The 10,943-nt window shown below is 37.4% G+C and overlaps 3 protein-coding genes across 5 annotated transcripts; all 3 read right to left on the bottom strand.

Moving 5' to 3' along the window:
• Positions 1-4,054: 4,054 nt before the first annotated feature.
• LOC131027423 (probable LRR receptor-like serine/threonine-protein kinase At1g67720) lies at positions 4,055-8,982 on the bottom strand. Of its 3 annotated transcripts, XM_059215632.1 has the most exons (15): positions 8,833-8,982; positions 8,187-8,736; positions 7,609-8,100; positions 7,380-7,503; positions 7,210-7,281; positions 7,035-7,103; positions 6,874-6,945; positions 6,708-6,779; positions 6,410-6,594; positions 6,081-6,295; positions 5,466-5,590; positions 5,323-5,391; positions 5,041-5,233; positions 4,785-4,917; positions 4,055-4,632 (listed from the first exon to the last, which is right to left on the bottom strand). In XM_059215632.1, exons 4-11 carry the CDS (start codon positions 7,466-7,468, stop codon positions 5,501-5,503), a joined length of 864 nt encoding a protein of 287 aa, XP_059071615.1. In that variant the 5' UTR covers positions 7,469-7,503; positions 7,609-8,100; positions 8,187-8,736; positions 8,833-8,982; the 3' UTR covers positions 4,055-4,632; positions 4,785-4,917; positions 5,041-5,233; positions 5,323-5,391; positions 5,466-5,500. The 3 variants fall into 3 exon arrangements, with proteins under 3 accessions (XP_059071615.1, XP_059071592.1, XP_059071628.1); XM_059215609.1 differs by having other exon boundaries at positions 5,323-5,590; XM_059215645.1 differs by having other exon boundaries at positions 5,323-5,590; positions 7,380-8,100.
• Positions 4,345-5,138, bottom strand: LOC131856874 (probable receptor-like protein kinase At2g23200). The gene is made up of 3 exons (XM_059208827.1): positions 5,041-5,138; positions 4,785-4,917; positions 4,345-4,632 (listed from the first exon to the last, which is right to left on the bottom strand). Exons 1-3 carry the CDS (start codon positions 5,136-5,138, stop codon positions 4,345-4,347), a joined length of 519 nt encoding a protein of 172 aa, XP_059064810.1.
• Positions 7,698-8,902, bottom strand: LOC131855913 (leucine-rich repeat receptor-like serine/threonine-protein kinase At2g14510). Its single transcript, XM_059208831.1, has 3 exons — positions 8,833-8,902; positions 8,262-8,736; positions 7,698-8,100 (listed from the first exon to the last, which is right to left on the bottom strand). The coding sequence occupies exons 1-3, from the start codon at positions 8,900-8,902 to the stop codon at positions 7,698-7,700; spliced, it is 948 nt and encodes a 315-aa protein (XP_059064814.1).
• Positions 8,983-10,943: the final 1,961 nt, after the last annotated feature.

Consider the following 10,943-nt stretch of genomic DNA (forward strand, 5'->3'; position numbering starts at 1 on the left):
TGATACATTTTGTAAAGATGGTGGTATTAAGAGACAGAAGACAACTCTGTATTCTCCACAATAGAATGGAGTTGCAGAAAGAATGAACAAGACCTTTATGAAGAAGGCTAGGAGTATGCTAAGTGGTGCTGGTCTAGAACAAAAGTTCTGGCCTGAAGCTGTAGCCACTGCCTGCTACCTGATAAACAGGTCTCCTACATCAGCTCTTGTTGATAAAACACCAATGGAAGAATGGTCGGGCCACAAGCCTTCACTTAGTCATCTGAGAGTTTTTGGTTGTGAGGCATATGCTCATGTGCCAAAGGAGAAGCGGACAAAATTGGACAACAAAGCTGTTAAATGTATTTTCATCGGATACAGTTATGGTGTAAAAGGATACAAGCTTTGGAATCCTGTTGAACAAAAGGTATTTTATTCAAGAAGTGTTATTTTTAGAGAAACTGAGCCTTCTTCTGTTATAGTGCAGCCAAAACAAACAGAACAAAAGAAAGATGTGATTCAACTACCTGCTACACTAGAGAAAGTTGAATCGAGGCCCTTAGAAAGACAAGAAGTCGAGGAGAGCTCTATGAGTTCTGAATCATTAGAGGAAGAAGCTGAACCTGAAGCTGAACCTGAACCAGATCTTGCTCGAAGGTCTACTAGATAAAGGAAACCACCTAAAAGGTATGGGTATTCTCCTGATGATTGGAGATGCATATTTTCTTTGAATGCTAATATTGATGAACTGAAATCTGTAGAAGAGGCTCTTGGTATGAATGATTCAGAGTCCTGGAAAATTGCCATGGATGAAGAGATGGCAGCCCTTAAGAAGAATGACACATGGGACCTTGTACCATTGCCTGAAGGACGAAAGCCTATTGGTTGCAAATGGGTGTTCAAAAGGAAGATAGGTTTAGATGGAAGAATTGAGAAGTATAAAGCACGTTTGGTTGCAAAAGGTTACTCTTAGGTTGAGGGAGTAGATTATGGTGAGATTTTTTCTCTAGTAGCCAAAATGACATCCATTAGATTTTTACTTTCTATTGCAGCAACCTATGATCTAGAGGTCGAACAAATGGATGTAAAAACTGCTTTCCTTCATGGAGATTTGGAGGAAGAAATTTATATGACACAGCCAGAGCACTATGTGGTAAAAGGTAAAAGTAATTTGGTCTGTAAGTTGAAGAAATCCTTGTATGGTTTAAAACAAAGTCCTAGGATGTGGTACCAGAAGTTTGATACATATGTATTGAGTTTGGAGTTTGTGCGGTCTAAATCTGATCACTATATATATTTCAAATCTGATGGTGATCGTTTCCTGATTATTGCCTTGTATGTTGATGACATGTTGTTTATTGGGAAAGGAAAAGGTTTGATTGCAGAATTAAAATCTCAACTCTTGGCAAAATTTGATATGAAAGATCTTGGTGCAGCAAGACGCATTCTGGGAGTGGAGATTGTAAGAGATAGACAAAACAAAAAGCTTTGGCTAGGCCAGAGTAAGTATGTTGGTACTATTCTAAGAAGATTTAATATGCAAGATTCTAGACCATTGAGTGTTCCTGTTACAATGGGAACAAAGCTTTCTAGTTCACAGTGTCCTACATCCCCATTGGAGATGGAAGAGATGAGTCGAGTACCATATCAGAGTGTTGTTGGAAGTTTGATGTATGCTATGGTCTGTACAAGACCAGACATTGCCCAAGCAGTGGGAGTTCTTTCTCGTTATATGTCTAATCTAGGAAGAGCACATTGGGATGTAGTAAAAAGAGTTTTCAGATACTTGAGGGGTACTTCAGAGTACTCGATATGTTTTCATGGAATAGGAAATGAGCATTCCTTAGATATTCGAGGCTTTGTGGATTCAGACTGGGCTGGTGATGTTGATAGAAGAAGATCCACCAATGCATATGTGTTTACATTATTTGGTGGTGCAATTAGCTGGATGAGCAAGCGACAGGCTGTGGTCGCTTTGTCCACTACAGAGGCAGAGTATATGGCAGCTACTCATGCCTACAAAGAAGCCATTTGGATTAAGAGATTGTGTTTAGATATAGAGTTTAAGTAGGGTGCAGTGACAATTTATAGTGACAGTCAGAGTGCAATTTGCCTAGTGAAGAACCCAACTTTTCATGCTAGGACCAAACACATTGATGTACAATATCATTTTGTGAGAGATATGGTTGAGGATGGCAGGGTGAAGCTGGAGAAGGTAGAAACTTTGGTGAATGTTGTTGATTCATTAACTAAGCCTGTGAGCACAGAGAAGTTCAGAGTCTATGGGCCTCTTGGCCCCTGACTATTGAGTCCATGGTAATATGGATCCCCTAACTCTTGCAAGGTATTCGACAAGTGGGAGAATGTTGAGATACATGTGTCTCAACCTTGCAATTTTTGGTAAATTGTTCCAAATGTAATTGGGAGGTTTCCCATGTGTCGGTGCCTTGGAAAAAGGTATAAGAGTTGTTAAAAGATGCCTTGTCCATAGTATAATATAGGAGGGCCATTTTTAGAGATTATATGACACATTTCATGTTGGTTATGAGGGTCTAAGCTAGGGGACAAAATTATGGACGGGATTACTATTTTAACCTGGTTGTTTTTCCATTTTGGAAATGTAAATGTCAAAAATGGGCACCATGTGGCATGGTGGTTAAGCCCATGGTTTTGTAAAACCACAAGTGGTTTCTAGGTTGTAAAATCACTATAAAAGGAGGGCTTGGGGGGGATTTTGATAATTGAGTTTTTTGCAAGACTGGATGCTAGAAGGAGCCTCTCTGAGTTCAAGTTGTGGTGATGCGCTCCTGTAAGAACTTGCATTGCAAGTGTATTGTAATCAGCTTGATTTGATAATACATTGTGCGAGTTTTGGAGTGTGGGGTTTTTCTCCCAGAAGGGTTTCCCCATAGTAATCACTGTGTTATGTGTTCATAGCTATTTTGTTTATGCTTTATTGTGCATTTCTTGATATCTTAGTAATATTTAAGTTGAAAGTTGCATAACCGTCCCCTCAAGATTAGCGTAGGAAGCATTTCCGCACACCTTTGCTTCCTTACACTTAAGATGGGCTTGGAAAAGGACAGCTATTGCATACAATGCAAGAAGACAATGTGATGCCATTCTATATCAATGGAAAGAAGCTAGAACTTATGGAGTATGCCACAATTCAAAACAAATGATAGTGTCCTTGAAGGCTACAAATTGAGGAAGCATGAATGGTATAATAGTGACATTGTTAGATCAACTATTGCTCTCTACGTAAACTAAAATAAGGAAAGTATATATGAGTACCAAATGATGTATTTGACAATATCTATATTAGAAAAACCTCCTCCTTATTTCTGAATGTAATCCTAGATTACTTTCCTAACTAAGCAATGGTGACTTGCCCTATTCTACAAAATCACTCAAAATTTGTCTGCATACTTCAAATCCTAATGTACTATTCTAGGCGCGACATATTTCTGAATGTCACACAGATGGAATTCATGGCATGCAGGCATAAAGTTTGCTTGATATGTTTTGATGCTCTCTAAACAATGAACCATTGGGATTGAATGTCTATTCACTCTTATTCACATGGTGTTCTAAACTTGGATAAATGGTGATTCTATTTTCATCAATAGAACAATTTGGAAAGTTTGGATATGCGCTTGCTAATTTGCCTGTGGTCCATGTTACAGTGATAAGTATTAAGGGGAATTTTTTTTTATAGAACTGTTGTGCAGACATTAGAATTTTGATCTCCACCTTCTAAAGATACTGTAAGAGTTTTGATCTCCACCTTCTAAAGATACTGTAAGGGTGAAAAATTGTTTATAGAATACTATCAATATTACATACAGAACAACTTTTTGTAATCCATACTTTGCTTTATCCTCAACAAAATTCTAAATAAATAAATTTGAATCATTGTGAGACTGTATGTCTTATATTTTGCATATACTGAAATTGAAACTTTGGTTCAATTTGATTGAACTCAACCTTACAATAATATATATTAAACTTGCAGTTGAAATAGATCACAGCAAAGAAATTTTACTGTTGGAACACTATTCGTTCAACATGAATATAATAAAAAATCAAACTTGTATTCTCATTCATTCTGAACATGCTATCGACTTATCGTTGCATAGCAAAAGCGTGCAACTGCTAGTAATTAATACATATAATAAAGTTGAAATCATTGATTACTTAAAAGCACTGGAGCGACGTTTACATTTTACCGGAAAACTAATTATAAAACCGGTGCTTTTACCGAAAATGTCCTGCCCTACTTATAAATATTTGATATCACAGCCATGCAATTTTTAGATTGTTATGGAATGGTTGACGTGAGATTGGGTGCTATATCGTTTGCTGTTATCTACCAACGTCAAGTAGGCTGTAGCTATATTCTGCGGAGTATCGAGGCTCGTTTATCTCTTCACTCGAAGATTCGGACTTAATCATATCCATGGCTTCTTTTATCTGCTTTACTATGTCAGTTATGGTCGGCCTCTTGGATGCTTCATTCTGAATGCATTTAAGCGACAGAGTAAATATGGGATAGAGAGATTTCATGTCGATTTCATACATGCACATCTTTTTGTCTATGATGGCTATCAATGGACCACCATAATCTTCGCTCCCCTCGACATGTAGCATTACCTGACATAAGAACATAGAAAGCATATACACTTAGTTTTATCAGATCTACTATATTTAAAACGAGACAAGTTAATTGAAATAAAACTTTGGTCGATGTTAATTGTGAAATAAAACTCTGGTCGATGTTAATTGTGATTTATGTAAAGGCTCACCCATTTCAAAAGGCTTAGCTCTTCTTCACATAGCTCTGGATCAATTGCTTTTCTCCCGCATATCATCTCCAACAAAACCACTCCAAAGCTATACACATCGCTTCTCTCTGTTAACTTGTTCGTATGAAAGTACCTTTCAATAATAAAAGAAGTGTGGGTATTAGAAGAGTACGGCAGTCATGCTTCTGCAAAAACTGGAACAAAACTCTTCAACATTAAAATGTCTCGGAGAAACTAAGGATTAAAGTTAGTTTACTCTGGGTCTAAGTATCCCACTGTTCCTTTTATGTTTGTGGTTATATGACTGGACATTATGTCATCGCCAATTATTTTTGAAAGACCAAAATCTGCCATTTTCGCCCGCAGATTGCTGTCGAGAAGGATATTTGAGCTCTTCACATCTCTATGAACGATTTTTGGTGTGCAGCTTACAAGCAGGTATTCGAGCCCTTAAAAATAATTGAACGTTAAGTAAATTGAATAATCAATTGATTTTAGTCCACAAGAATAAATAACATGGGGTCGTCCAAGGTATTACCTTGTGCCGCGTCTAGAGCTATTCCAAGTCTAGTTTTCCAATCGAGTGTCGAAATGTTTGATAGAGAGCCTGGAGGATGACATAGACATGAGTTATGTGTCTTACACTGATATGCATGTTTTGCTTATGAAGAATTATCCTACCGTAGAGGTCCTTCAGTGATCCTCCACACATATGTTCATACACAAGCATAAGTTCTTTGGGACTCGTTGCAGTAGCCACTCAGAGACACCAAATTTTTGTGATGCACTCTAGAAAGGGGATTGATCTGATCATCAAAACAAATTTTGAGCTTCAAATTTGTGAATGGTTTAAACAAACGGTGAAGTGTGATTAACGAAGCTAATGGATTTAAGTTCTCTACATCATAAAGAATCCGTTAACTAAAACACATCAGCTCTTTATTTTTAAGTTAAAATTGGTAATCTTTCATCTTCAATCCTGTTGGAATATTAATTTCTCCACTTTGCATGAAGAATTGCATGGAAAGAACTGCAGTTAGTTTTTCCATGTTACTCTTAGAGATTGTTATTTGCATAGAATTGTATGGAGTTTTTAATGAATCTAAGACTTCTATTTATTGAGACAATTATAATGAATTATGCATCTTTGATCTCTGATAAGTTGATCTTGATCTTAATCTTGTACAGAAAGATTCATTGTGTGTTATTACTGTGTAAGAATTTGTGTCTGTGTTTGATCAATTCTTCAAATCCTAAGTTAAACTATTGAGGTATATGTAGGTTTTTTGACATTACCTCGTTTAAGAACTCTGCCAGTCCTTGTTTTGAGGAGGAGGAGAGCAGCTTTACAGCCACATCTTTTCCATCAGCTAACTTGCCAAAGTAAACACTTCCGAAACCGCCCTGTCCGATCTTTTGGCCGAAATTGTTTGTGGCTGTTTTCATATCCAGCAGACTGAATGAACAGCAGCTCAAAGGGTTTAGTACCATGCCCGGTATCAAACCTGCATCTGTAATTTTGTTTACAAAAAAGAACTACAGATAAGGTAACTAGAGGTATGTTTAAATAACTAAGTACTAGGAATTTAGGTTTTGTAAGAACAGTGTGAAATCTCTCTTCGTACTTAATGGCTGATTATTGATCTGATTTTTTTTCTTCAAGTATTTTCTTCGTCGGTACATAATGACTGATAACACAAGTGAACACCCGACGAGAGCAGCTATGGCTGATACAACAATAATCCTAATGTTTTTATCCTTGGAGTGGCATTGATTGCCATCTTTGCAAAGATTCGGATTCCCAGAGTACCTGAATAAATTTTTTTTTTAAATTCTCAAAACTGGTAATCATAGTAACAACACCGAAGTGTATCTGTTTATATTTCTTTTAAAAATATTAGACAAAAAAAGTCAAGAGATCACCTAATGTCGAACAATCTATTACGCAAAAGCCCTTCGGGAACAACTCCGCTAAGGTTATTGTTCTCTAAATTTCTGGCACACAGATAAAACGCATAAATCAAACACGAATTTACCGAACAATTAAATTACAAAAAAATTGAAACATGGAAGAATTGGAAGAACATACACTTCCTTCAAGTTTTTCAATTCGGACAGACAGTCCGGGATGATACCACTAAGATTATTATTTTGAAGTCGCCTGAACATACGGTCCAAAGAATTATAATTTTGCTTGGAAGAATCATTGGTACCAAATAAAAATGGATGACCGTTTTTGACTCGACTTACAGTATTTCCAATCTTGCTAACTTGCAAAAATCTGGTAAGATTACCGATAAATGGTTGTCCTGGAAAGAACTGTTCAAAACAAAACGTAGAACAGCAATTTGCGAGTAAAACCTAAATACCCATATTCAATTTGTAGCAATAGATTAAGAAATTGAAAATAATGCAGAGTTCTCACATGCTTCTCAATTCAGTTAACTCCTTGATACTATTTGGTACAGGTCCAGACAGATTCCTTCCCGACAGATCGCTAATGGAAACGACCAGATAACACACTCTCATCAGCCTTTCTTAAACGACCCACTTGGTATAACATACAAAACAATTCAGTGATATGTTTCAACTTACATTTCTACAACTCTAACCGTGTAGTTTTTGTTGCACTTGATTCCGTTCCAGGGAATAGAAAAGCAAGGATCGGATATCCATTCCTTCATGCCAAAAGCGGTTTTAATGGAGAAAAGCCCACTAACTGCAGGTCAAATACATTCAAGCATCGATCTACTATCGCCAATAGTATAACGCAAATAATAATATAATCTCAAACATAGAAATGTAATTAACATATCAATCTTACCATCGCCTGCATCAGTTGCGGTCTCGCTGTCGATTATTTTATAATACTCTAAACCGTTAAGCAGTGGTCCGCGGTTAGATTTACCTTGCTCATCTTGGATAGTCTGCAGAGAAAACTCTACCTGCTCCTCTGTCGTATGTCAGTGGCACTTGTACAATATTATTTTTCACGTCCAAGGTTATATTGCTAACTGCTATATTATTTATCAGAATTTTGAATTTTCTATATTCAGAAGAATTTAGGACCTCGATCTCTGCAAAGTATAGTACAACTAAAATTTTAATGTATTGCCTTTCCAGACCGAAAACCAAAGGCTCTGTAGAGGGTTTTACAGTTAGCGCTGACTGCAATACAAAGGTTGGAGGAACATTGCTGCTGTTATTTTTATCGTTGAAATTCACTGAACGGCTGGATAATATTGGTAGAGTGTTGTTATCTAAATCTACACCTTTTTCTGTCGTCCAAAAGCGATCAAATTCATCCTGAGGATACCTGATTGATTATATCATACACAATCTGTTAATCGTGATTCAAATCTCTAATATGCCCAAAAACTTATTCAAGAAATTGATAAATACCTGACAAGGTCGGTTGAGTTAACACCAAGATCACGTCTGGTCACTGTGCTCAACATTGTCCCCGGTTTCACTTACAGAGCGTACATCCCACTCAAGAGACTTCGCAACTGGATTGCAGAGACGAAAGGATCGCTGTCATCGGAAGTTCGAATCAAGCAAACGTAAAGAACCCCGTTAGGACTCCTCAAGATCTTTTCACTTGTCCACTCTATATCTTGCGCAGATTTAATTGCCTGAATCTTTTGAGTAAGCAGTCCTTCCGTCTCGAAGGAGACATTAAAGCTCGGAAGATTAGTGGATTGATCATAGTAATCAAAAAGAAACCAAAGCCTTAAGAGATAGTTGACGTTCGGATTCACAGGCAGCCGGTAACAAGACTTATTTAGAGGTTTTGGGAAAAGACGCATAGATTGCATGTGGAATGGTGTATTTGGGACAGAGAAATTTACTGTTTGGCCAACATCTACATAGTTGGCGTCCACAATCCAGGTAATATTCGTCTCTGGGTCTGTCGAATTCTTTCTCCCGCCACAGTCAATATTGAGGAATCCTGTTTTACCGAAAGAAATCATAATCATTTGAAGAAAAGCCGACCACATATTAAAATAACAAATTTTGTTTAAGTTATTCGTTTCTGTATCCTTACCTGGCTGAGCTGCAACTGAGACAAAGAGCACAAGGATGTTGGCGGTGAGACAGAGAATAGGCTTCTGCATCTTCATTCACCAGTTTCCGCAACAATAGTGGTTAAGAGAATTAGAATGCAACCTCTTTTCGCAGCGATCCTCAATATTTCTTCAATACATCCAATGAGTAGATGAGATCGTTAAATCTATAAATAGAAAAAGTCAGATCCAAGTTGGAATTACTTTATACAAATTAATCTCCGCTTTTACAAATTGAAAGAGACTTTTGTGTTTTTTATTTAAGGTCACCTCATTTAGATGGTCAAGGGATTGCCTGTCAACGTATGAGATTCTGTCTTTTATGAGGTTTTTTCAAACTCGTGTATGACTGAGAATGGGAGAATATTGTTAGTCCCTGTTTTATAAGGCGGAAATTAATATTTTCATCTTCTTAGTTTCAATTAAAAGCTGCTTTGAAATTCGTTGTTTTTATTTTTATTCTATACTCTATATTAATTTTTCCATTAAGATGACCTGTCTGCTGATTTTTACAGTTTTCTTATTGGTGGCTGCAATTTTTCCAGTGATTTAATTCTTTTCAATTTACAAATTTAGAAATCAAAATCTTGACGAATAAGAAATGAGCATGTAAAATCTTTTTTTATAGACTTCTAATGTTTTGTGGGTTGTTGACGCGTCTTCAAATTGGGCTGTGTCTGTTTCCATGGATCAGTAGTGGACACGCATCACTAGTGGGCACATATAGAGGCATGTGTTATTGTCAGTACCATATGCTAATGACAAACTAGTACCAGATGTTAATGATAGTACCAAGATGCAACTAGGGCAGTCTTCAACTAGGACGCGTCTATTTGGACGCGTCTATTCTGGCTCCAAAAGTGACCTGTCATACCAACGACATGTATCGATATACATGTTCGCGAAATGCATACCATGCCAATTTGGCACAGTCGTCGGACCCACAAAAAATGACATGGACTTGTCCTAGACTCGTCGGTTTCAAACATCGGGGCCCACGCGAAACTACATGGACATGTCAGAGGATGGATGATCCTGGGTCACGGCTCGCGGCGGTGTGTTGTGCAAAACACGCACATTAAAAGCAATGAAAAATAAACAACCAGCGGCAATTGTAGATGACTGCGTTCGGATGACAAAATGGCGGGAAAAAGAGGGCATAGGCTTCCAAAACGTGTTGGCTCCCTCCAAAATCTCTCATACGTGTTAGTGACAAGTGGCTTAGTCCTTAGTCAATCGTAGTTGTTCATTGAAAAATTGATGATGTACAACATGCCACTAACACGCGTGTTAGTCAAACCGTATTACGCGTCCCTGTACCTCTGTTTCAGAATACCTCGTGCCATTTTCTGCCTCATGTAGAAAATAGGAGGACTAATGGGACTAATGCATGATTAAAGCAAGTGTCCTCATTGTTGGGCGTCCTCATTGTTGAAGTCTTATGCTATTGTTGAAGGGAAAGAAGGGCTTGAAGAAGGAGGTTGTGAGTTATTATTGAAGGGCAACTTGCGTTGTTGAAGAAGGCTTCATTTTTTAAAGTTGTCAGGTATGTGGACAAGTCATTTTTTTTCTGTTTGTATATTCAGGATTTCAATTCTTCATTTTCGTTTTTTATTTTTCTTTATATGCAGTGGGAAAATTTTCTTGTTTTGCTTTATATGTAGTGGGAAAATTTTCTTGTTTTTCTTTAGTGGAAATTATTCTTGTTTTACTTTAGTGGGAAATTATTCATGTTAGGGTTAGATATCGCACGGGACGCATGTTTGTTGGCTCCAAAAAATTGTGGTTAAACGCACAACAAACATGTGTGTTAGTCTCGCTGTACTGTCGTTTTGGAGCCAGAATAGATGCATCCACCGCATCAGGGTTATAATTCATTTGAGGTTTTTGCTTGGTGGCCTGCGTCTATTTGGTCTGTCACATCTGGGTGAAGCTATTCAGACTTTCTTTTCGCTATAACCTTCACCGATGGACATTTCCACTATTGCGCTTTTCGGTAAGTCTTATCGATAGCCTCATCTGTTATCGACAAGACAATTTTATGCTTTTGCCACTTATGTTCACTATACCGATGAGCCTTATCGGTATATGC

This window comes from Cryptomeria japonica, chromosome 1, assembly GCF_030272615.1.
Source record: "Cryptomeria japonica chromosome 1, Sugi_1.0, whole genome shotgun sequence".
In the NCBI taxonomy this organism is placed as follows: domain Eukaryota; kingdom Viridiplantae; phylum Streptophyta; class Pinopsida; order Cupressales; family Cupressaceae; genus Cryptomeria; species Cryptomeria japonica.

What these genes read in the sequence shown, in the direction of transcription:
- LOC131855913 (XM_059208831.1), bottom strand. Translation starts at nt 8,902, where the DNA reads ATGCAGAAGCCTATTCTCTGTCTCACCGCCAACATCCTTGTGCTCTTT. An exon ending in CTCAGTTGCAGCTCAGCCAG is followed by an intron (nt 8,737 to 8,832) that starts GTAAGGATACAG and finishes TCGGTAAAACAG; the next exon opens with GATTCCTCAATATTGACTGT. An exon ending in TTGAGTGGGATGTACGCTCT is followed by an intron (nt 8,101 to 8,261) that starts GTAAGTGAAACC and finishes ATAATCAATCAG; the next exon opens with GTATCCTCAGGATGAATTTG.
- LOC131027423 (XM_059215632.1), bottom strand. Translation starts at nt 7,468, where the DNA reads ATGAAGGAATGGATATCCGATCCTTGCTTTTCTATTCCCTGGAACGGA. An exon ending in ACGGTTAGAGTTGTAGAAAT is followed by an intron (nt 7,282 to 7,379) that starts GTAAGTTGAAAC and finishes CGTTTCCATTAG; the next exon opens with CGATCTGTCGGGAAGGAATC. An exon ending in AATAGATTGTTCGACATTAG is followed by an intron (nt 6,595 to 6,707) that starts GTGATCTCTTGA and finishes AAATTTATTCAG; the next exon opens with GTACTCTGGGAATCCGAATC.
- LOC131856874 (XM_059208827.1), bottom strand. Translation starts at nt 5,138, where the DNA reads ATGGCAGATTTTGGTCTTTCAAAAATAATTGGCGATGACATAATGTCC. An exon ending in GTGGGATACTTAGACCCAGA is followed by an intron (nt 4,918 to 5,040) that starts GTAAACTAACTT and finishes TATTATTGAAAG; the next exon opens with GTACTTTCATACGAACAAGT. An exon ending in AGCTAAGCCTTTTGAAATGG is followed by an intron (nt 4,633 to 4,784) that starts GTGAGCCTTTAC and finishes TTCTTATGTCAG; the next exon opens with GTAATGCTACATGTCGAGGG.